The sequence below is a fragment of the Ambystoma mexicanum genome, chromosome 6p, assembly GCF_040938575.1.
Source record: "Ambystoma mexicanum isolate Mex_15411 chromosome 6p, UKY_AmexF1_1, whole genome shotgun sequence".
Lineage (NCBI taxonomy): Eukaryota > Metazoa > Chordata > Amphibia > Caudata > Ambystomatidae > Ambystoma > Ambystoma mexicanum.
This window is the reverse complement of record NC_090935.1, coordinates 612,529,884-612,555,898: the sequence shown is the minus strand read 5'-3', so window position 1 is coordinate 612,555,898 and position 26,015 is coordinate 612,529,884. Positions and strand designations below refer to the sequence as shown.

The 26,015-nt window shown below is 46.2% G+C and overlaps 1 protein-coding gene across 1 annotated transcript in view; it reads left to right on the top strand.

The window, feature by feature from the left end:
• The first annotated feature begins 357 nt into the window (after positions 1–357).
• ANKDD1B (ankyrin repeat and death domain containing 1B) overlaps positions 358–26,015 on the top strand; it is a 679,018-nt gene continuing 653,360 nt past the window's right edge. The window contains exons 1-2 of the mRNA XM_069627461.1: positions 358–641; positions 24,487–24,590. Coding sequence (XP_069483562.1) covers positions 536–641; positions 24,487–24,590 — 210 coding nt within the window. The 5' untranslated portion in view covers positions 358–535. The remainder of the gene's footprint in view (positions 642–24,486; positions 24,591–26,015) is intronic.

The following is a 26,015-nucleotide window of genomic DNA, read 5'->3' as shown; positions in this document are numbered from 1 at the left end:
CATGCGTTGGTATGTCAATATATTGGGAAAACCCCAAGTTTGCCAGTCCTCTCTCTAATGACTTGGCTGAGGGTCAGCATTATCCCCTAGTCAATAATTAAGATCACCCAATCGTAGGGCGTTAGATAATGATTTTAAAAATGTTAGGAGCAAGTCAGATAGCTGAGCGCTAACGGGATAACTCTGCCCTAAACACATATGTGAAATAAAGTTAAGTGGAGCACTTAGGAAGAATTAACAGAAAGAACGTTTTAAAAAATAAGTACGTGAGTGGGGGTGGTCTTCCTGCGCGTAGGTGCAGCAGCCCAATTTCGGCGTGCGCTGTTGCATGCTGACAGTGAGGTATTTTCTTTGCAACAGAGTCAACAGCAGTCTTAGCGAACCTGTTTGCTGCCGGTGGTTTTGGAGGTGGCTGCGCGCAGCGGCCGTCCCTGCCCTGCCCTGCCTACCTGCGCACACAACCTGGCAACGTGAGAGCGCCGGGTGCAGTCCGGCCGCCGCTGCTGCTCCACAGGAGGCGACCGGGGGCGGCGTCATGAAGGGCTTCGGCGACCACAAGAACGGGAACCCCCTGAGCGGAATCTTACCTTTCTCGAGGAGCAAGGAAAGGGCGCCCCGGGAGGGAGCCACCCAGGAGATCCGTAAGTGGCCCCGAGGCCGGGGCAACCGCAGCGGGCACAGGTGGCGGGGCCCGGGGAGGGGTGCGCGCCGTGCAGCCTTTACCACCATCATGTCGCTGCGCTTTCAGCGCTAGTTGATGAGGCGCGTCGTTAAGTCTCTCCCCTGAAGCTACTTGCCCACTTATAGCGCCTCGCAGCGCTGTGCTATGTTGGGTGATGGTTGCTTTTTGGAATTGGCACATTTCCAATGCATGAATTCTCGCAGGATCTAAGTGGACATTGGCTTCTGGAGTTTGGGACAGGCCGCTGGGCGCGTTGGGCAAACAGATTCTTGGATGTTGTTATGGAATTCATGGTAGTACTTCAGGTTGCCATTAGAGCAGCACCGGAGGGGAAGGGGTGCGACGAGTGCACCTACACGTTTTTCCGTTGACTTGCGAGCACAGGGTGTGCAGAAGAGCCGTCTGCCAAAGGCAGCCGCGCCCACCATCACAATGCGTGCCTGCAAGTCAGCCTACAGATGCCCTGCGTGACACCCGCGCAAGGTGCACACAATCACCGCGGCGCCGTTCCTTTGAGTGGCAGGGCGGGCGGCCCGTGGCCGCGTGTGAGGATTCCTCTGCTCTACGATATACTGCGTCACCGTGTCCATGGCAGAGTGAAGGAGTGGGGTTCTGCGCCAGGCCCGCCATGGAGGACAGAGGGCCAATGAAGTACGGCTGTGAAGGGCCATTAACACACTCCAGTAACCCCAGGGGTTTGCACGCCATAACCCCCCCCCCCCAACCTCAGTGTACAAGTTGTACAGCAGGTTTAGGCTGAGTAGTGTGGGTTCACTTTGCTTCTCTTAAAAGATACCTACCTAAGTAATACATCACAGACAACTTATGTGTATGGAAAAGTTGTAGGCCGTAGGCATTTTATTTTCTTACAGAAAATACAAAACAACAAAATAATTACATTGCCATATGCTTTTGGGCACATTGTGTCCAGTCCTGAAGTTGCCCAAGGCTCCTCCTGAGTCGTCCTTGTTATCCCTGGGCCTTCGTTCCTGGGCACATGCTGCCACACCTGAGCGGGGGTTCCTTACGCCTGCTCAGGTCACCCCCACAAGCACCTTACCTACAACCCCGTTCTTGGAGGGCCCTAAAAATATTGTTGGAAAACCCCCCCATCCCTTTCCTTGATAGGTGCACCCCCTCCTGGTGAAACATGTCCGGATTGTTCCGGTGTAAGCCATGTCTTATGAAATGCAGCCCTGTGCTCTTGCAGTACTTTTCTACTGGTTTATTTAGTTTCTTCCTGGTTATCTCAATTGCGTGCCTCTTCTGTGCCCCATGCCAGACCCTTCTTGGTATTATCTCTGACATAAAAATCTCGGCTTTCCACCAGCTGCGGGCTATGCTATGCAGCGACTCGCAAATGTTCCTTTGTAATTTACCCCTGTTGGCGCTCACCAGTTTGTTTCGCCCGAGATGTATAACCAGGTACTCGGGGGGGGGGGGGGGGGATCCCTGAAACCTATCAGGTCCGACAGCCTGTCGTGGATGTCCTCCCAGTGCATCGCCGGGAGGCCCCACCAGGACGTAATTGTGCTCCTGAAATGTAGTCCTTGCTTCACCTCTTCCAGCCACCTGCCCGCCCGGGTCACGAAAGAGTGCCCCACTATCCATGCCGATTTGTATGGTCGGGCCTCTGTGGAAACGGGGGAGATAACTGTCATATCAGTTCCTCCCTTATGTATTTTTTAAAACATTGCGACTTCCATCTCCCAATTCTTCTCACCCCCTTTGCTCCCAGGCCCCCCGCCCACGCAGAGGTTGCTGCCCCTATCCTGAAAGAGTGTGTCCCAAATTCGGCTGGATCCCATCCTGCTTTCGCCACCGCCTGTTTCAATACTGCCTGAAACTGGTACCTGCTGAGTGCACTGCCGTCCCTATGAATTAATAACTGTCCATCGACATCTGGTCGCCGATCTAGGAATTCTTGGGTGATGCATCTGGGACAGTGGTCCTTCTCTCTGAGGCAATTGAGATCTATTGCTCTCCCCTTCCCCGTTTGGTCTGTCTTCGATTTCCTTAGCATTATAGACATCCCCTTGCTTCCCATACTAACGTCTGTCCTTGCCAGGCCGTCTCCTGCCACCGTATTCCTGGCCACCAGTTCCCCTATTCTGAAAGCCCCATAGTATGCTAGCGCAAATGCTGCCCTGAACAGCGCGGTTTCGTATGTGCTGCTGCATGTGTCTTGTAGCACTTTTAACAGAATTATCAATTTCCCAAAATTTACCGGCCTTCTGCTATCTGGTTTCTTCCCCTCTAACTTCGCCCATCCCCTCATGGCGTATTTTATCTTGGCGCTGTCGGTCGGGTCCGGTATGCCCGCCACTTTTGTGGTATATGCCACCGCCGCCAAGTGCCCTGCTGCCCAGATTTTCTTTTTGCCTTTGGCAAATGCCCCTTCAAGAAATTCACACATTTTTTCAGTTGAAATTTTTTCCACCTTTTTTACATCTGTTTCCACCAACACATTTTTTACATGCTTTTTGTACTGCTTACCCTTTTGTACGTCACAGCATTTCTGGCCAGCTTGCCGATGACCCTTTCTTTTCTCCGTTCTTCTCCCACTTCTTTTGGGTCGACCTTGTGGCCAACCGTGCTTTCCTTTCTAGTGCCTCCAACGGGACCCATGCCTTCCGCGGCGTGGGCGTTCTTTCCTTGTCGGCGTCCGGTCTCAGCTCCCTGAATTTCTCCCACTGAAAGCGAGAGATTGCATCAGCCACCACATTTTCCTCCCCAGCGATATGCCTCGCCTTTATGCATGCATTCATTTTTAGGCTTTCCAATGTGATTGCCCGCATTAATTCTAATACTATTATACATGACGCACTTCCTTTGTTTAACACGTGCCCCACCGCCATGTTATCTGACCATACTGCCAACTCTTTGTTCCCTAGCTCTTCCCCCCATGCGCATAACGCGACCCATATCGGGAAGAGCTCCAGCAGGGTTGTTTTTTGTCCATTCCGCCACTTGCCATAATTTTGGCCACTTGCCTGCACACCATTTTTTTCCCAGTATTGTGCCAAAACCAAAGCCACCCGCTGCATCGGTGAACAACACTCTTTTACCTTCTTCGTTCACTGGTGAGCGCCATATTACCGCCCCCTTGAAGTATTTTAGAAATTCTGCCCATACTTCCAGGTCTCTCTTGATTCCTCCCCCTAGCCTGACTCTGTGGTGCCCCTTGGTAGCACCTCTCGTTTTCTGCTCAATACTTCTCTGGAACACCTTCCCCTGTGGTTTGACTCTTCCTACGAAGTTTAGTTTTCCTGCCAGCGCTTGCAATTCTCTCACCATCGCTTTGTTTCTTCCTTGTAGTTCCTTTATTGTCTTCAGCAGCTCCGTCACCTTGTCCTCCGGGATCCGACACCTTCCCTTGTTTGAGTCAATTTCTATACCTAGGAATTGGATAATATGCGTTGGGCCCATCGTTTTCTCTTCCGCCAGAGGAAAACCCCACTCGCTTGTTATTTGCACAAATTTCTCCAGGGTTGCCTTGCATAGCTCCGAACCTTTGGGCCCGACGAATAAGAAATCGTCCAGGTAATGTACCATCATGGACTCCCTCCTCTCCTGTGTTACTGCCCATTGTAAAAATGAACTTACCCTCTCGAAATATGCGCATGAGATTGCGCATCCCATCGGGAGGCATTTGTCGATGAAATATTCCCCCTCCCAATGCATACATAACAATCTTTGTGATCCGCTGTTGACTGGCAACAGGCGAAATGCTGATTTAATGTCTGCTTTCGCCATCCATGCCCCTTCCCCCGCTTTCCTGACCAATTCCACTGCCTCCTCGAAGTCAGAATATGATACCGTCGCCTCGCTCTGGGCGATGCCGTCGTTCACCGAGGCCCCCGGGGGGTAGGATAGGTGATGTATCAGCCTGTATTCCCCTTTGTCTTTTTTCGGCACCAGCCCTAGTGGTGAACATATAAATTCTTCGAATGGTAAGGTCGTGAAGGGGCCCTCTACCCTCCCCAGTTCTACTTCTTTCCTGATCTTACCGGTCACTATATCCCTGTTTTCGATTGCTGATTTTAGATTCCTAGGAATGTCTTGCGCTCCTTGCCCGGTAAACGGGATGTTAAAACCTTCTCTGAAGCCTTGTCTGATTTGTTCTGCCGCTTCTTGGTTGGGGTATTTCTGGAGCCACCTTTCCATCCTCTCGATTTTTACCGGCGTGGCCCCTTTCCCGCCCCCATTCTTATTTCCGCGTCTCATCTCTTCTGCCGCTTGGAGCTGCGGCCCTTGTGCATTTGGAGCTGCTGTGGTCACCCTTGCATCTCTCGCACTTGTGGCTGAACTTGCACTTCCATCCCCAGCTACAGGGTAACCCCTTTTCAAAACTCCTGCATTGACCTGGTTCTGCTCGTGCTGTCCCCGTGCCCCCACTGCCCCCCCTCTGTTGTCAGGGGCAGGCTGCTCTGCCACCCTCTCTGTGACCCGTAATTTCTGCTCTGAAAACTCTGGTCTTTATTTCTGTCAGAGCTGGATTCGTACTTTCTGCTACTGGATCTATGATCCGCTCTGTAATCGTTCTGCCAATACTGCCTTCTCTGCTGTCCCCCTGTGCTCCGCTCCTTGGAATCCCATTTCTCCTTTAGCATGTTAAATATGTAGAGGTTAAGGTTTTCTTCATCCCAGCCCATATCCGGAAAGCAGTCCATCTCCTTTCTGAACTCATGGTCATACTCCAGCCATGCGTCCCCTCCAAATGCTGCGTGTACCTTCAGCACCCTCTGTTGATACGCAACTAATGCTACCCCGTCTTCCGGGAATTTTTGTAATATAATTGTAGACATTATGGTGAAGGCCAACATCCAGTTGTCAAAACTCCTTACCACTGGCCCCTTTTTCAGTAAGCTTTTTTCGTCCTCCTTCATGTCCTCGAGAGCCACATTCATCCCCCTCTTTTGACAATCTAACAATGTAAAGATATCGATCAATTCCTTCCTCCATATTTTTTCCTTTACTTTGTCATTTATGTACCAAGCCATCGCTTTCATCGACCTGCCCTGTGCGTCTTTACCCATGGTTGGCCTGCCATATTTCATCATGAGTGGCCCCTCATTTTCTGCCGCTGCCACCGTCGGTGCTGCCCCCGGTGGTGTGGCTCCTGCCCCTATGTTTGGCCCTGCCGGTGCACCCTGCGGTGTCGGGATCATTGGTGCCCCTTGCGGCACCGGGACTACTGGTGCCCCTGGTGGTGCCGGGACCGGGGTTTCCCTGGGCTCTGCTGGTGCCTCTTGTGGTGCCAGGACCGGGGCTTCCCTGGCTTCTGCCCCTGCCCCCCTTGCTCCTCTCTGTTTTCCTTGCTCACCACTCCTCTCCATTTTACCCAAGCCCTTAGATGATCCCTTCCTTCGTCATCACTGCTTGTTTCAGCTGAGGAACTCCCTTGCTGTTCCTCCCTGGATCTCTTTCCCCATCTGCTCATCTTGTCATTGGCTCTGGGCGACTTACCCGAAACCGTGACGCAATTTTTTAACATTTTTACTATTTTATTCCCAACATTATTATTCACAGTACCTTTCTTTTTATCTTTTTTTCTTTCTCTTGGTCGGTGCTTCCATCTGTTCTTCTGCTCTCTTTGATTCCGCTCTTCCCCTTTTCTGTCCTTGCAGCACTTTGTCTTCTCCTTTGCTGCTGCTGGGCTCCATGAACAGCAGAGGCGACGTTGCCTTTGCTCTTTCTTCTTTCTGCATCACCTCCAGCACCCATTGTGCCCCATACTCCTTCTCTGCCTTTCTCGCCCATTCTGAGAACTCTTGGGCCCTTTTCGCTCTTCCTTCCGCCATCCTTCTCGTCTGAATTCTGCCGGCCACGTTTCTCGTTTGCCCGCGGCGAAAGTCTTGGGTTCGTTCGCCGCTGGTACTTCCGGGTCGCTCCTGCTCTGGCACCGTTGTAGCCACTGCGAATAGAAAAAATTAGAGAGATAGAAAAATGCGTGATCCCGCAAGAGCAAACGTTTTTCCTTCCCCTTCTCCAGGCACCAGGAGCCTACCCGAGAGAGGTGAGCTCTTATCTGGTTTGTGCCGCCTCTCCTTTTCCTGGCTTACTAATACCCCCCCAGCCTTTTGTTCCTTCCTGGGGGTGGCGGGGTTACCCCCCTGACCACTTGCTGTTACATTTCGCACCTTCCCAGGTGCTGTTTCCTGCCCTTCCTGGGATTTTGTTTCTCGTGGTGCCGTTCGGACGCTCCTCCCTACGCTTTCGCGCCGTTTTCCCCCACCCCGCGCCTAAAATCCCAGACCCTCTATCGTCCCGCATTTCATGCGGCCCCGGGCCTGGGTCATAGGGAAGCATGTGTGGCTACCCGTATGAGGTGCGTGTGACGTAGATGGCACCGCGCCTGATCATTCACAGCTTTAAACACAGCACACTATAAAGGCACGCTGCATTATTGCTGTACCCGCCGGTGCTACCGGCTTTTGGATCTGTGAGCACAGTGTAAGAAGTAAAAGAGAATGTCTGTCACCAGCCCATGCAGCGGCGGAGCCAGCCTCAACATCTCGAGGGGGCTGGGTGGAAGTTTTGATAGCAGGTAGTGAGTGGGCCCTTAAACCCATTGCACTATCGGCCCCACTCCCTTCCTCTCAGCCAAAGAGGCTGCATGGCCATTTCAACTCCCTTTGGCCCCTTAGATGCACCTTTCACCCCAACCCCGAGGCTCTTCCAGAAAGATGCTAATCGCGGGAGGCTTAGCCATCTAAACGACAAGGCCAGCAGTTAAGCCTTTAGCTTCAACTTGGGGCAATGGTCTTCCAACGTTTTCATGCCAAGGTGCCATTGAAGGCATGTTTGTACAGGTGGGCCCCCTCATGGGATTAGCTGGCAGGTGGCATGGGATGCATGCACACGGTATGTTTAGCAACCCCTTACCCAGGGGTTGGATGCGGGTGATGGCATGCCAAGATGCCACCTTCACCCACTCCAATGCATACCACTAAACATTAAAGGGGAGGACAAGCTGGGCTGCTTGTGAAAGGTCGATTGAGTGCAAGATGACATTTGGTTTGGTAGGAGGGTGGAAATGCGTACCTAGGGGGGCGACACCACGAGCATTGAAAAGCATCCTTCTGCTGCAGAAGGATTGAAGATGTGCTGAGGCCAGCTCATCAGACCACTTGGCTCAGATTGTTTCATGGCAGGTGGGTGGGAGGGAGCATATGTTTCTAACTGAAAAGATTCAAAGACCGATCACTGAGGATGGATTGTACACAGTATAGAGCAGGCTCGCTCAGAACTCATGTCCTTTTCGTTTTGGATACTAAATTTGCACTGCCTTCTTCTCTCTGTCAGAACTCACCCTCCCCTGCTTTCTCCACTACCTCTAAAGTCTTCACACCTTCTCCTCTGTTCTTTCTATCCCACCCCTGTTCTGTTGCACTTCCCTCTCTCCCGCGTTCGGATGTCCCGTCTGTACTCTTCCTCAGTCTTTCTCATATTCCCTTTTGCCTTCATTCCCTTACTATGTAGTATCGTCTGTCTTTGTCATACCTTCCTGTTCCCTTTCTTATCACTCCTTTTCCTCCCATCCTTACTTTTCATTTTGTCTAGTTTCTCCCTTTACGCCTGCAAGTCTCGCTGCTCTCCCTCTTATTCAGGGTCTCTTGGTTCTCCCTCCAGTCCATTTTGTCTCTTCACTCAGTTTTTTGTTTCGTTCAGTTGCTTGGATCGACCCTACCTACATTTACTTTCTGGCCCTCTTTCATGTTGTTTGTCTTTCACTCCCTTTTGTTCTTTCTCTTCTCTCCCTCCCAATCTGTCTCCTTTCTCCTCCTTTTTGTCTGCTCTATTTTCATCTCCTGTACTGTATTTTGTCTCCCTTACTACCCTTCTCCAGAGCACTGCAGTTGGTCCAGTACACAAAGAATAATGCCTAGTCTGGGTGACCAATGTATACACCACGTGGGCAAACTGTATAGCTCTACGTCTCTCTGGGTGTGCCCGTCTCTCTGTGTGTTCCTGTCAGTATTTCTCCGTGCCTCTTTCTCTGTCTCTTTATCTCCCCTCTATGTCCCACTCTCTCCCACCTCCACTCATTCAATCTCTCACTCAGTGAGGATCCAGGTTTTTAAAAGGGTCCTGCGTCATTTCAAGATTGGAGCTCTGGGACCCGGGCGTGTGAGAGAAACCCGTGGAGAAGAAGAAGGGGGCATAGATTTGATAAGCAAAATGGTGAATTGAGTTGTGATGAACTGCAGCAGGAGTCTGTAGGATACAGTTTGAAAGTGTACATTTGGCAGTAGTGCCTTGATTCCAACATGTTATGAACTAGTTGAAGTCTCTGTCGCCATTTTAGTGTAAAGGTGAGAATGCCAGTTGGGGCTACTCCATCTTGGTTTACTCCTCAAAAAGAAAGGAAAGACACCTAAATAGTGAAGCTTTTCTAACGGTTGGTCCACCCACCTCCCCAATCATTGCCAGTACTCTTCTTCGACCCCCAGCGCAGCCTTCCACCACACACAAACAAATAGAGTCGGCCTCGCAGCCCTCCGCCGCAGTCTTTAAGCGAAGAGCTGATTGGTCCACCTTTGGCGCCACAGTCTTTGAGCGAAGAGCTGATTGGTCCACCTTTCGCGCGCTGGAACCCTTCCTCACCTGATTCGCCTGTCCATTCCAGCTGCCGCAGCTACCTCCCACTATTCCTGTAGGGCCCTGGGTGCGTCCCCCATGCACAGTGCTCTGCTGCTTCCCAGCTACATGTGCACTTTCTAAAGCCCGTGCACGGATGCACGCAAGGGTACAGCCGATGACATGCGCCTGATACACGCCTGTGCCCTGGACACTGTTCTGGACACTGTTAACGGATGGTTTGAGCAACCATTCTCCAAGATAAATGCCACTAATAGATGGCAAATAAGATGCATGCCTACTTCTAATTATGACTAAAAAAAGTGCTTGATGTGGCCATTTGTTTAGTTGTCTAATCAAACCCGCATTTTAAAATTGTTATCTTCATTTAAATGATCTCTGCAAGTTTAACCCAAAAGTATGTTTGTGGAACTTCGCACTTTCTTGACATTATGCATGGTAGCAATCTTCATGCTTGTGTCAATCACTGACTACAAGCTGGCGACCTTATTGCACAGTTTAATTTCTTACCTCCCAACTCACCTGAAGTTGTCACACAGCCTGCACTTAGTTCCCACCGCTGGCAAGCCCCATAGCCCTCAATACTCTTCAGTGGGCTCTCACCCGCTTAAAACAAAAACACCGGATTCTACCTCCCTAGGAGTCTCAATAGGTTGAGAGGTATGTTCATTTTTTGTGGGGCTTGAAAGTACAGTTTCAAAAACAAGAAGAGAGGTTTTAGTCTCTGATTAATTTCGGTTATGGCATTTGTATTCTCTTCTAAAAGGGGAACCTAAGATGCAATTGCCTTTATTTTTCTTAACATTTTTCTACAAGGATGTATGTGCATATTAACTTGCTCTATTTTGTGATTTGGGCCCTTTTCAAGTCATTGCCTTAAATCAAACGTGAAGACATAACTGTACCAACTAGTGCTGAGAAGATATGTGGTAAACCGTAATCTGGCCTCAAATCCTGGCTTCACCACTTAACTAAAATGTGTGATCCTGGACAAATTATTACCTGCCAAAATTGGGAGTTCCCAAAAGAAACGCCTTTTATTTCCCAGTTGCCACTATCAGGGGTTTTATGGTCTATACTAGTCTTGCTCTTTATAAAATGACAATAGTGACCATTTATATGCGCATAACAGCTATTTTTCTCCTGGCAACCCTCTTTGTAATTTCTGGACATCTCATAAGACTATGTTATACAAAAGACTGAGTTTGCTCCCACTGATTTCATTTTCTGTGATGCCACCTGTAGCATTGTCAGTGCATTTGCCAATTATATAGCGTGCACATCTAATGCTGCACATGTCTATGTGCAGAAATCCTAGCACCGGCTCTGGTTTTCACCTTTTCTCTAATAAATCCAAAGGCAGGCAAAACAGATGGGGATGCAGGTACAGGTTTTGTGTTCTGGTTTATATTTCTATGCTTAAAGGCACAGTCTAAATGAATCCTTCTGATGAAGATGTATTGTTTTTGCGAGTCATTGACACCTGCGTGCAGCTTGATGATGTATTTAAAAAGTACAGCCCCAGAAAATAATGGGACATCATGATCTCAACGGTTTTAAGTAGGTGTTCAGCATCATTGTTTTTTTCTGGAAAGGCTGTCAGTTTAATTGGGAATGGGGAGCTCTGTGACGCTTTGGCATTTAGCTGCTAAATTTACCATTTCTACTTCGATCAACCAAACTTTGCAGAATTGTCGCTGCCTATCTTTGGCTATTTACTGCATGATAAAAACCAAAGACACAGTAAGGCTGCCAGCCCAGCCCCGCCCCTACTGTGCCTGAAGCACCCAACAGCTTTTCATACCTTTGAAGGTGCTCAGGGAGCTTGGCACCCTGCATTTGGAAGAGTCTGTTAGGGCTGAGCTGCAACAGTCAGCTCTGTTGCCATGACCGCACTGATGGATAGGACTAGGTGAGAAAGGCTCTGTGGGCCGCACAGTTTGAAGACCATGTGGGCCTGGTTCACAGAAGAGCTTTATAATGGCGCAATCCCATAGGAAAACGTTCTGTGAATCAGGCGCTGTGGGTCTTCTATTGCTTGGGAAGGCTTGTGTCCCCTCTGCTACTGTTTGCTGCTGCTGCCCCTGCTGTCATGAGGCGAGAAACTGGACAGGCTCCTGCCATTGGAGTCATGGTCTGGGTATCACATGCAAGGGATCCTTTCTGCCTCAAAGTGGGAGGGCTTCACCCCTCCCAAGCCCTAGCCTGGCGCCGCCCATGAACCCGTAGCGTGACGATTTGTGTGATGCCAGACGGCGAGCAGGGATTCCCTACCCGCATGGCCCAGCTAGTAATTAGGACCGGCCTTAGGGCAGGGCCGCCCGGGGTTTTACCAGTTGCCAAAAGCTGGCGGATGCCATAGGAACCTACGGCGTATCCGCCATCATCAGAATCAAACGTTTACAGGTTGGCATTCTTTTTTTAAAGATGGAGCGCATGGGGTGATGGGCAGGTACGTTTTGTGATGGGTAACCACCCCAACCAGTGAAATCCTTGAAAACCTCTTGGAGGGACAAATGAGATTGAAAGAAAAGGATACATCTTGTACACATGATTTTTAAAAACTCTTTTCCACTCTGGGAGATTGGAAAATTACCCTGTAAATCTGTCCCATTATTAAGGAAGATTTTTTTTATTTCTCACGACTTCCAATTCTTGCAGAAAAGGCACAGTGAGAATAAATGATTTGCCCAGGATCACAAACTTTGGCTGAGTGGCAAAATCAGGATTTGAGCACAGTTGGTGATTTAAGCAGTTGGCCACAAATCTTCCCATGAATATTTAATATAAGTATTTGTTAAGGTTTGGGTTTGACAAGATTAATAGTGTTATAGCAATGCATTTTAAAGTATACAGATTACATACAACACTACCCTCACGTTATTTCAATAATTCTACAAACATGTCCAGCAAAAATAGGCTTATAGCTTTATTTTACACATCCGGACTAGAACATCACTAGATGCTCTCAATAATGTGTATTTTTTTTCTTTTCACATGTGTTGTTCACCTTCCTTTCATACTGTGTTGTAAACAACGTGGATTTCCTGTGGTCACGTTGGAAACATTTTCCAATGAATTTGAAGATTTCCAAAGATTGCTTCTGCCAGTGGAATTGTCCATCATTGACCTATTTTGTTATAGTGTCCCTGATAAGTCTGTGACAAAATCCCTTTGCAGACCAGAGTTCTTGGCACTGGTAGGAAATAAAAGCAACGTTTGCTAAGCAGTGCTATTTCACATTTACAATTTCTGAAAGTATCAGTGCAAGACATTGAAATCATTTAGGACTTGTGTGAGCCTTTGAGACATGAGTGGCATGTGTCAGACAGGCATGGTACCAAGAGCGACACAAACTCGAAGATAATAGTTTGAAAACCTTCATTTACTAACGTTCCTGGGTTGGTGTAATGCCTAACTGGCCCTAACACTAAAGGGATGGTTCCCTCAACTGATGTTTCTAAGGGCTGTTGGAGTCTGGAAGTCCAAAATACAACTCTGCCGGTGTCTTAACCTATGCTTGCCCTGTCTCCTTGACAAAAATGTGTTAGGAAGTCTTTTAAAAGAAAAAAATGGCGGTTCAACAAACATAGGAAAACCATTATTGGTTTCAGATATTCTTCTCACCAGATGTAGGGTGTTCAGCTTCAAAAGGATGATGTCAATCAAAAGGGACTGTTCATAGGACCTCTGTAGTTCAAACAATGTCAATGTCTTTAATACCTTGGGGTTCCCGGCCCCTCTTGAGTTTCAAAACACGAGTTCAGTTTGTCAGGATGTACCTTTCTTTCATATACAGTTCTTTCAAAGGGGTAGCATCAGAGATTTTTGAAAACGCCCGGTTCTTTACTCCTTCTTTAGCTTTCCTGTGCACACTTGCACGTTCTTTACCTTTCCATGCCCATCCTTTCCATGCCCATTGGCACCTTTTCCAGCTTTCCCATGCAAACTTGCACTTTCTTTACCTTTCCATGCCCATTGGCACCTTTTCCAGCTTTCCCGTGCACACTTGCGCTTTCTTTATCTTTCCATGCCCATTGGCACCTTTTCCAGCTTTCCCGTGCACACTTGCGCTTTCTTTACCTTTCCGTGCCCATTGGCACCTTTTCCAGCTTTCCCGTGCACACTTGCATTTTCTTTACCTTTCCGTGCCCACTAGCACCTTTTCCTGCTTTCCCATGCACGTTTGCACTTTCTTTACCTTTCCCTGCCCATTGGCACCTTTTCCAGCTTTCCCATGCACACTTGCACTTTCTTTACCTTTCCGTGCCCACTGGCACCTTTTTCAGCTTTCCCGTGCACACTTGCACACTTTCCTCTCTGCCGGGTCGCTTGCACCCTTTTCTCTCGTTTCGGTTGGCTCGCACCCTCTTTATTATAGTCCTTTCACTTCGCAAACCTTGTCCGCTCTGCTTTCTTTCTTTCTCTTACTTTTTCTTGATCTCATCACTCTTCTGTCAATCTATCTGATTTACTACTTTCCTTTCACTTTCTTCTTTTCTGCTCCGTGCCGCTTTATGCAATCCTTGCGTCTGCTCCGCTTCAGTCAGCTGCATGCTCCCGAGTCTCTCTCTCTCTCTCTTACTTTTACGAGTCTCACCCGAGCAGCAGCACAGTGACAAGTGGTCCCTCGTGGTTGTGCCCTTGGGGCCGGCACAGGTCCCAAGGGAACAAGCAATGTTCTGACCGCCAACAGCAGCCTGCAGGGTGCTTTGCTCTGGCTCTCTGGAAACACGGCTCCCTAGCCACACTGCCGCCCCTCACAAACACTGGGCAAGTATCTCGGCAGGCTGTTCTCCTCTGGGCCATCAATCCTGCTGTTCTCTGCTCCTTGGCTTCTCTGGTCCAAACAACATCCCCAGCTTGCTCTTTCACCTGTGTAGAACCACACCTTTTATAGTTGGAAAAACAGTCAAGTGGAGTCAGGTGTGAGTGGTAATTAGTAAATGCCTGTCAATGGGACAACTTAAGTTCTTTCTACAGCTGGCTTCCCTTACACTCCCCGTGCTATTTCTATGGGTAATCTTCACTACTCCCGGCTGCCTCTATTTCATCTCAGTATTTGTTGGAAATGGGGAGGGGGTGATGGAAGGGTTTTGGAGGATGCATCTATTGCCTACTATTTTATCAGGGAATCTATAATGGACATAGGGAATCCCTTTAGCCTGGTTTTCCCTTAAGGGGATGGTTGCTGCCTTCCATATTACTAATGATTGATTATAAAAGCCTGGGTTTTGATGGTATTCCCTGTGTTTTAAATTGGTAGTGGATGAATGGATATGAACATCAGACTCCTGGCTTGGCTTTAATTAGTTTCTCTTCCTTCCACACCGTGGGCAATTGACCCCCGCCCGTCCTTGAGTCATTAATGGCGGGATTAGATTCAGAGAAAATAATACCTGGATTAGGGTGACGGGAATCAACATATCCCATGAAGGCGTCCGGGACGTCTTCCTCCCCTTCTGTCACCCTGTTAGTATACCGCGTCTTGCCCAGGGGATTCCCACAAAGGCAACCCCGGATTCCCCTACTCAGGTGATCCTCCCTCGTTTGTCCACCCCCAGGGTTGGGATCCAAGAGCGATGGCCCTCCTCTGGCCACCTAAATAGATGACTCTTTGGGTCTTAATGGGAGAATACCTCTAGGTTTCTCACACATGCCCCATTTCAAAATCATCTGCAAACGTAGAGCCTTAAAGCTTGGTAAAGAGTACAGAGCTCAATTTACTAAAACAGCTGCCATAACCCCAGGTCATGTGCTACAAATGGAGCGACCGCCTCAGGTAATGTGATCTTTCTCCCATATTCCCAAGATTAGCTGTACATCTTCATTTAGTAGTCGCTGAAAAAGGAAGTTAGCATAGTCTACCCGACAATGAACTAATGGGTCTACAACAAAGCCATGAAGACAACATGGCTACTGTATGTTCCTGAGTACGTATTATTAAATGTAGTTGGAACAAAGCAGCTTTGGTTCTTGCTTTGATATGGGTGGATTTAACTGAGAGTCACAAAGTACCCGCAGGTGTTTTGCTGGAGAAAACTAGCATTGCTAGATGAGAAAAAGAATGTGAGTGGAAAAGATCGGCGTGCGGTTTCAGGGCCCTGTGCCAATAGAGATGTCACTTTCCTATTGATTATGCTACAAGATAGAAGAATAGATTTCACTGAAATAACAAATACCAAGCCAACTTCAAACAAGTGTGTGTTGGAACTAAGGGAGTATCATTTATTGGCACTTTGAGACTACATAGAAACATTTTGTTATTCAGAAGGAAATCATGATGTATAGAACAACTGGAATGGTGTATTTGTTGAAATAGACTTTTTATCCTACTTACATTTCCCATCAATTAATTAATTGGACTCCTGCCTGGAATATGGGCTTTAAGAAGTTGAAAGTAGAACTTAATGATAAAGGACGTAAATAGGATTGGAGTATGAACGTTACGTCCCTTCCTGGAAAGAAAGTGTCTGCTGAATATTCTTCACAGACCTTTCCTCTTATACTCAAAAACAAAATATTTCCATTTGGCTATTGAACAAGCCTTAAGCGGTGTGCAGTCATAATGTCGACATCAATAATGTCGACAGTCAAAATGTCGACAAATTAATGTCGAAAAACAATAATGTCGACAAACAAAAATGTCGACATTTTTCGATATTTTTTCGAAATTTAACTTAGTGCATGCATAAATAAATAAATAAATATATATATGATGTGGTGAGTATGAGGGGTGGTTGGAGGGGTGTGGGGGGGTGGCAGGGGGGTGTTGGGTGAAGGGGGGGTTGAGGGGGACCCCCCATAGTAAATACAATTTTTATTTATTTAATTATTGAATAAATAAATAAATAAATAAATAATTGGTGTGTGTTGAGTATGAGGGGTGAAAGGGTGGTTGGGGGGGTGTTGGGGGGTGGCAGGGGGGTGTTGGGTGAGGGGGGGTTGGGGGGGACCCCCCCCATAGTAAATGATCCTTTTTTAGTTTATTTATTTATTGAATAAATAAATAAATAATTGGTATGTGTTGAGTGTGAGGGGTGAAAGGGTGGTTGGGGGGTGTGGGGGGGGGTGGCATGGGGGTGTTGGGTGAGGGGGGTTGGGGGGGACCCCCCCCATAGTAAATGATCCTTTTTTAGTTTATTTATTTATTTAATAAATAAATAAATAAATAAATGGTATGTGTTGAGTGTGAGGGGTGAAAGGGTGGTTGGGGGGTGTGGGGGGGGGGTGGCAGGGGGGTGTTGGGTGAGGTGTTGATAGTTTTAAGGGTTTATAGTCATAATGTCAAAAAAAAATGTCGACATTTTTTTTTCGAAAAAATGACTTTTTACATTATAAGTATAGGATGTCGACATTATTATTTTCGACATTTTTTTTTCGACATTTTTGTCTGTCGACATTTTTTTTTCGACATTATGACTATAAACCGCCTTAAGCAATACACAATAAATAATTAACAGATAAAACCATTACATTTCATCTTTAAATCACAATACACCAATAAAACTTTACAATACGTTTTTACTATTCCTGGGTATCAAAACATCCTAAATCATCTTAGAATTTGTTATCAGATGTCAGGGTGTCAACTTATCAGCAACATCTGAATGGATAACACAGGCTACTATTCCAAGCCCTTATCAATACTAATTTCAAAGGCTTCAATATAAAATCTCATACCAAATCAAGTTCATGTCAGCAAGATTATACTCCAAATGGAGTAAGCTGCTGAGGTCATGACCACTGATTCAGCCAGATATAGTGGGTTCCAAAATTGATCTTAGTGTATGTGATCTATGCAGTTTACCATGGTGCTATATCCCTTAATGTAGTGAGACACAGTGCCGGGCAGCTGGTGGCGACTTGTTTCCACCGCTTCCTTATAAAAATGGCAAGTCCGCCTCTCAAAGGGTATGTTGCACATAGCACCCCTAGGGAGAATATTCAATATTAGATATAATATAAAACGCTTACGAGTAGAGGAGCAAAGTTTTGTCAAATAGGACCAAGGAGTGTTCAGCGTGAAACCTTGTGAGGCAAAGTCTGTGTACATTTTCTTAGCTGTCAGCTTTTCAATGTTGTTCATGATATCCCATTCCCTAGACTTCCTTTTTATTAACAATTCAGTACTAGGAGAATAGAAGAGGGCCTCATTGGTTAGGTAGAGTGCTGCAAGAAAGTTAATGGTGGTTGTTCATAGTTCTATAAGGAAGTCATTGTTTGTGCCCTCCTCATAACCTTTCCCCATATGCGCCATTCATTCATTTTGGTACTCAGGATAGAATCTCAATTTCAGGTACAGCAACGTTCTCTGGACTAGCCATTGCGACTCCAAAGAAACAAAGCCATACTCCATTCACAAGGCTTCCACGGGGACGGATTGTTGCAAATTAATAAATGAGCGCAGAATTCGTGACCTCTGCAGTTCTAAGCCATTGTACATGCTTATGCTTTAATAAAAGCAGGCGTATAACAGTCCCGGAACAATGCTGACTTTATAAATCTCCAGCATCGCAACAATATTGTGCACCCCTTTTCTGGCTATATATTGTTTCATGACTGGAATTTTTTTCCAAACCTTCGGGAGTATGACCTCCCCAAAATAAGTATTTGAGGGTTCGGAACAGATTGAAAAGTCCAAATAGGTTTAATCCTTTGTTGTTTGGATTACCATGTCTTGAGCGTCCAGCTAAATCGCTGTTGCCCTTGGTGTATGTTTGAGTCACCCCAGTACATAACTTTAGTCTTAGATATATTTATAATCATAAAGTTATTTTGTGCGGAGGTGAGAAGGGCTGCAATAGATTGTTGGAAGCCTATCAGTTTTTTGTCCAATAACAAAGTGTCGTCCACATAGGTCAACCAAGAGACCTGCCTTCCATACATTTTTTGTGGAAAATTTCTAACAGCCTTAAGGTGTCCCTCCAGGTCTGCCACATATAGGTTACAAAGCATGGGTGCCAATGCTCAACCCTTTTCAGACCGCGATTAGTCAATCTTTAATGTGCGAATTCACCCGAGGAGGACAACTGAGACCAAAGGGTTTGTGTGAAGAGATTTAATTAAAAAGAGCAGCTGGGGGTCAATCCCCCAATTTTCAAGCTTGTCCCAAAGCAATGCCCTTGATACTAAATCAAAGGCTTTGCTGTAATCAATGAAATAACATAATATCTTCTGTCCACAGTCCACTTCCACCAGCAGATACTAAACAGCACATACTTTGTTAAGGGTGGAGTGGTTTTTCCTAAAGCCCGTCTGGAAGGGTTGCAATAACCTATTTTCCTGGGCCCATAAGTCAGTTTCTTAAGAAGTACTGCAGCAAATATTTTTTGTGAGGTGTCCATCAACGCAAGTAACCTCTAATTTGCGGGGTCCAGCCTGTCACCCTTTTTGCAGACCGGGACCAAGATAGATTTTAACCAATTCTCTGGTATCATAGCTGTTCTTTCCACGACACATTTTCCCAACACTGAGGGTTTGATTTAAAAAGGGTGTTAGGAATATCATCCGGTCCTGGGGCACGAGATGGTTTTAACCCTTTGATAATACTCACTAAGTCTTCTTTATCAAAGCCCAAAGATGTTTCTTTACTATGGCCCACATGATCTCTAGTTACTGACGTTTTGAATGAGGGATTGTAATACAGTTCATCAACAAAATCACACCACACCTTCTCAGTAATTGGATTTAGTTCTTTTTAACGTTTTTGTAAGGTCCGGCGTTACCGACAATGTCAAACCAATGATGTTATCATGAACGTTTCTTGCTACGTACGTGCGATCTACCCACTGTTGGTCTCTTTGTGTTCCTTTGTGTTCTTGTATTCACTTGAAACCTGACTGATCGAAGTTAGTTGGAGGTCAGTGGCTGCTTGGCTCCATAGAGACCGATATCCACCAGTCGTCCTGTTATTTATGTGAAAAAAAGGGGGGTTCCTATGTGAGGCTATGCGCATTCAAAATCGGTAGTCCTTACAGATTCACAATATTGTAATGATTGTGAGGTACACACTTGTTGGTGTTTTTACACAATGCTATGTTTTAATTCAGTTAATTCCACATTCATCATAGAAAAGCAAAATTCTTCACTTTGTGGTATTCATTATTGTATTTGTGCTTGTGGTGGCTTTTTAGGTGAAATTGTGTCATTCTTAAATACATGTGCCAACATTTCTCCTCACGTGCTATTGTTTCGCCCTTCCATGGGCTTTGTCAAGGCACTTGATACTTTGTTTGGTGTGTCAATTTGATTACAATTTACATTTTATGCATACATTTCTTTGAGATAACACACGCATAGATTGTGTTGGTTTCAGAAATTAGGGGTTTCCGTTTCTTGTAGTTCCTGAATGAACAGACTTCCGTGGTTCTGAGGAGTTAAGGTTTGGAGAAGTTTGTTTAGTCTTAGCTGCTGGTGTACAGGAAGGAAGCACCATGCAGTTAAGGTATTAGCTGATTTCTCAGTCACTGAGTTGTAAGCAAGAGGCTCCCCTTTGGTAGCGAGTGATAATTCACTATTCTGGGGTCCTGATGAAAGATTGGATGGCTGCACCTGCATGCAATCCATCTTCTGCCATTTGCCAGTCTTGTCTGTAGCAGCTTATATCAATCCCTTTGGTTTAAGAGAATGAACTTGGATTATTGTAACTTTTTAGTTAGGATCCGTTATTCATATAAACCATGCTAGGCATTTAATTGAGTTTTATCGATTTTATTTGCCATTTATTTAGTTTCTGTGTGGTAATAGCATGAGCTACCCTATTGGATGTTCCCCTGTGCCTTGGTGATTGCATGCACTTCACAGTGCCTATTTGTGAGCTATTTCTTTAATAAGGGAGATCCTGTGATCTAATTTCTTAGTGACAGGTAATTTCATAAATCAAGCTTCAAGGTTCAAGGTAAAGAATCCTTTGATTCGTTACCTTGCCGCTTTCTTTTGTTCTCGTGTTCTCGGTCTGAGATAGTTCAGTGAGTGCTATCTCTGTTGCTGTGCATCTTGAAAAAATCATGTCATTAGTCTTTGATTGTCATTGTGAATGGCCCGTGCCCACTTCATTGGGTATTGTTGGTGCCATATGTGCTGAGGGAAATAGTTCTCGACAGTATTCGTTGTGATATTTTCATCACAGTGTGCCCCCTGGCAGTTGGGTTACATTCCCAGTGCCAGGGGGTAGATTTGTGGTTAGATTGGTACTTGGATTCAAGGTTTGTGAAATGCGCTCGAGCATGTGAGTAGTTCTTTTCGGGCGGTTTGTTAACTTATGTCTCTGGACGTTCTGTATACATTTCTTCTTTAGTTTGAGGTAATCATCTCTGTTCCCGCTGTCTATTTTGCTCATGACTTGTTTTATGCAGTCTGCCCCGTATCCTCTTGACTCGAATCTTTCTTTGATGGTTTTACTTTCTGATTTGTATGTCTTAGTTTGGCTGCAGTTCCCTTTGGCTCTTGTGAATTCTCCTATTGAATGTTACGTATAGTTTTCTGAAGATGACAGCTTTTGGCATGCAATGTTTCATTAACTCTTGTCTCTTTTCTGAATATTCTTGTTTCCAATTTCCCATCCTCTATGTAGATATATTGGTCCAAGAATGTCACTTCTGTTTTACTGGTTTCAATTCTGAACTCAAAGCCAAATTCATTTCTGTTGAGATATTCACAGTACTCCATCATTTCAGCTGCACTCTCATTCCATATGATAAAAATATCATCTATATACTTCTGCCATTTGACTACTTTTTGTGATAGTCTGGGGTGTTTCGTTGCGTGTTTCCTTTCAAATTCTCCTTTTATGTTTCCTTTCAAATTCTCCTTTGAATAGACTCTTGAGAATCCCTTATTCATGTGGCCAGGGACCGGCAGGCGCTCTCAGATCCCAACTCTGGAGGTGGACGAGCGAGGGAGGATCACCTAGGTAGGAGGGCCCGGGGTTATGCTTGAGGGAATATCCAAGGTGAGACGCAGTGTTATACTGGGGAAGAAAGAGAGGAGGACGAGATCTCTGAGGCCGTTGTAGGCTGTACTACATCTGCCTCCCTTTCTCCCATTGAATCTCTCTTGACCAAATCCCATAACATCTCTGTAAATAACAAATGCTCTAGAATCCCAAACCCAGTTGCACCCAGACACTATCTCTCCTATACTCCCTATTTTCCAGGTCCCCGCCCGAATACTCCCAAACATTCTTCTATATGTCCCTATAATTATTCTTTGTAGAACACCCAATCTACCTTGACAAAACACTATCGTTCCCACAATCCACTTTGTTCAGATCCCGATCCTGGCTATCCCCATTTTTTTCATAAACCCTAGCAATCCCGTGGCACTGATTGTCATTTTCCATACTCCTAGTCGAATGTGACCAACAATTACAGTTCCTACAAACCCTCTTACTCATTTCACAAACCCTACAAAAACCACCCATCCGAGATCACTACAAACTTCTCTAGTACGAGGGTTATAGTCCCATCCAACACCTCTTCCTCTCTATATCCCGTATGATACTCTAACACTCTAATCCCCCCTCTTCCGACACAAACACATTTCTGCACCACAGAAAACAACAGACTAATTCCAGAGCTGTTCACCTGCTGTGTCCCAACCCAATGGCCAGGGAGAGTCAGGCAATTGATCAGAATCACACACACCGGAGGACCCTTTCCTTTCCCCACAGGGATAAAAGCACAAGAGCACAGGACGAGCAAGGCAGACCGCACAACGTGAGAGCTAACTCACCATGGCAGTTCAAGGGGAGGAGAAAGACGGTACATACCGAGAGGGATGTAGGAGAGAAGCAAACTTGCCCTTTCCAACCAAGGCCCGTAAAACCTCCACAGATGAAATCATAAGACCGCAAACAATAGCCAGCATGTGTTGCAGCAGATGTCAACGGTACACAAGACCCTCCTCCGCTGATTACCATGCTGGGGATATACCCTTGTTTCTGGGGTACTAACCTTGACTACAAAGAGAAAGAAGGCCAAGCGGTTCATCACAGCCGGTGAGTCGAGGGGAAGAGTCGATAAACCGAACTATGTTGATCGAAAAGGAGCAAATGGCTAATTTGAACTTTGAAAGGCTTAAAGAGCTATTGATAAAACAGGGGGAAAACAAGCAACAGTGGAGTCTGGCACCACGTGGATGCTCACGAGGGAAACTCTGGGCGATTACACAATGGTAGAAACGACTGTAACCAGAGGACCTGGGGAAAAGGCGAAAAAAAGTCAGAGTGGTTTTGTAAAATCCTCTGTACCTTCGAAAGTCTTTGACCGACAGACGATTGTGAAGCAGAGGGAAATTAATCCCACTTGGTGAAATTAGCACATGAACAGTGTTTTACAAAGGTTGACAAGAGTGAACCCGGTGGAATGATGCTAACAAGAAGGGCCGAAATCTAAAGTCCAATGGAGTATGTTGACAAGAGTGAACCCGACCGAGGTATGTCCACAGTGAACTGTTTAGTAAAAGTTGGCAAGAGTGAACCCAGCAGAGGGATGCTAACAAAAGTGGGCGAGGCCTGAAGTCCTTATGACCAGTGTGTTGACAGGAGTGAACTTGACCAAGGGATGTCCACAGTGAACTGTTTTGCAAACGTTGGCAGGAGTGATCCCGGCAGAGCAAAGCCGACAAAAAGGGGCAAAGCCTGAAGAACTCTTTAACAAGACATTATAATTTGTGAATGCAAGAAGTCTAATAAGACCATGGGAAGTGGATTACCCCCCTTGGCGTTTGTATCCGAGCCCGACTGAGGGAGATCCAGGGGTGAAAAGTCATCACCCAATGTCTTTTTGGAAAGGAACTCTTTGTTTGTTTGTTTCGCTATTGAATACATTAGGCCCTCAAAGGCAAGATACTTTTTATCGAAAAGAGACTTTACCATTGAAGAACCTGATAGCTGGTACGTAACTGTCGGCTCGTGTTGGAAAAGCTGAAGCATTTACTGTGCTGAGGAAATCCATCTTGTCCCGTGCTCAAAATGTGGGGAAGGGATACCCCTGGCAATCACATCCTGACTTATTATTTGTGAACCCTTCTTTCTTTATTTAAGACCCTATCCCACACTCTTTCTGTAAATTAGTTGTAAGGATTTGGCAATAGGTTTTTATTTATATAGGCCTTTTAATTTGACAAGGTGCCAGAAGGACTGCCTTATTTTTCGTTTGATGGGCGAAGCTTGCTCTGATCTTAGATTTAGGTTTAGGTTAGGTGTTTTTCCCCCGTGCATTCACAGTTTCATAAACACCCTTGAACTGTGATCACTTGTGTCTGTCTTTCCTGTTGCCACCATGAGTTCCTTACAGTGGGAAACAGTTATTTAGAGCTTAGTTGAGCTATAATTTAATATAATTGAAAATCCCCCATGGCTAGACCTCAACTAGAAATTGGGAGTACAAGAGTAGTCAGTGCCATTCATGGAGTGCTGGTCTGCCACCAGAAAATGATTCTAAGTCTTTAGGGGTCATTGGTGTTAACATTCACATATGTATATAGAATGTAACATTTATTTTGAGTGTGTTTATTGTAGTTCAATCTTTTTCAAAGTAATCTCAAGCTCTAAATTTCAATAACTTTGCTGACTCAGGCTGATGGGAGTTGCAGTCCAAAATGTCTGGAGAATCAGAGGTTTCTGAAGCTTGCCCTAAAAAAATCCAGGATGCTAGCAGTCTATGTGTTATTGATCAGAAATCTTCAGAAGAGAGAAGCAAATACTAAAACCTCTATTCCTTGGATAAATGTATTCAGATCTCCCTGAGGTATAAGTCATGCTGAGACATTGGACATATTCCAGTGGGTGGTGACTTTGGTGCTCATGTGTGAGATTTGTTTGGGGGAGATTTCTTTTGCGGATCATCTCCACAGTATTTCCGCCAGCAAGTGGCTGGCATAACAGAGCTCCTGGCAGTCCCTTTGTACCACTGATATCCGAGTAACCCATTGCTGAATGCGGTTCGCCATTACCAAAACTCAAGTAATAAATAGATTGTGGGCTACATAGAAATAGTTTCAGGTGTACAGAGTGTTGCTGATATTGCAGGCTGAGTGCTCAGTAATATTTACAAGCCAAAGTAGGTAATTGGAAGAAGACTGCCTGTAACCTCTTAGATAAACGCCCATTTGGCATCTTTGGTACGTTACTTAAATGAGTTGCAAGATCTTTCCTACTCGCCGTAACACGTCATGTATTTCTTGGTTTGTTTCAGTGCTACGCAATGAGATGTATTTTCACAATGCCGCAAAAGCGAATAATGTGGACGCCATGGAAGAACTGCTGAAGGAGAACGTCAATCCCAATGCCGAGAATAACGTGAGTCTCTGCTCCCAGGGAAGAGTGCTCCATTGTAGACTCCAAGTGGCCTGTCAAAGGCGTATTCCGTAAGGATGCTTTCTTAGCACACAATAATGCAGAAGCTTCAGCCCAGGCATGACTCAGGGCGTACATGGACTCATGAATGAATAAATGACTTTATGCTTACACGCTCATGTCACTTAGGTGAGATTGGGCTTCAGGTAGATCCCAGGGAAATCAGCTCTAGGATTTGTGATGCCCTGGGCAGCAAAAGATATGTGCGGGGGCATATTAAATGATGGCACAGAATAAGTCTCATACTCAATGTGTTTATGTAAAGTTTCATACAAAGAAGTGGGCAAGTGAGGAAGCAAATACACTAGGATGTCCAGTGTATGCATTCTCAGGGCTAGCTATTACATATCTAGCAATATCAGGAGTAAGGCTTTTTTGTATTTATTTGTATTTATTTATTGTATATTTGTAAGGCACCTATAACAACAAATGGTGTTTGAAGGTGCCACAAGACAAACAAGGGGGAGGGGAACAAGGGAGAAAGATAAAAATAACGGTCCTACTAGGCCTTGTGACATTCAGATCGTGCAAGTGCAGTAACAAGAAGTGCGAGGGAGGGGGGAGTGCAGTTTGTGCAAACTGCAAAGTGCTAGGACAGGAAGGGGAGTGCAGGGCAAGAGGAGAGAGTGCATGTGAAAGGGGGGGAAGAAGGTTGGGAGGAGGGCCACGGGGCTAGGAGAGTGCTAAGGAGAGGCCAGAAGGGCAAGTGTCGGCGATTGCATGAGGTGCAGGAGGTGAGGGTCCACATGCTAAGTGCGAGGAAGAGGGGTGGACTGGGTGGGGGGGTGGTGGGGCTGGTGCCCTGTAGAACTCAGAGGGAACCAAGACAGTCAGTCACTCCGACAGATGGGGGCGTTAGCAGGGGAGAGGGAAGGAAGAAGAGAAAAGGAGGGTCTTGAGGAGTTTCTGGAACTTAAGGAGATTTGTCTCAAGTCTGGGAGGAGCAGGGAGACCATTCCAGAGGGAGGCTCCTGCGGAGGAGAGAGACCAACCCACCCCCACTCTCTGCTTAGAGAAGCGCCTGATCTACAGAGAGTTGGAGCTAGAAGACCGAAGGGCTCTAGTAGGTTGGTATTTAGGGTGAGAGAGTTGGATGTAGCAGAGTCCAACGCCACAGAAAGCCTTGTGGATGTTGCAGAGGGTCTTGAACTTGATTCAAGCAGCAACCCGGAGCCAGTGGAGAGATTTTAGGGCTGGAGAGATGCGGTCCCTGGGCTTGAGGCCAAGGATAAGTCTTGCAGTCCTAATTTCTGGATTACTTGTGGGGGGCGAAGGGAGGATAAAGGAAGATTAAGGAAGAGGCTGTTGCAGTAGTACGGCCTAGCGAGGACCACCGCTCTGGAGATATTGAGTTACTTGGGGATGGTG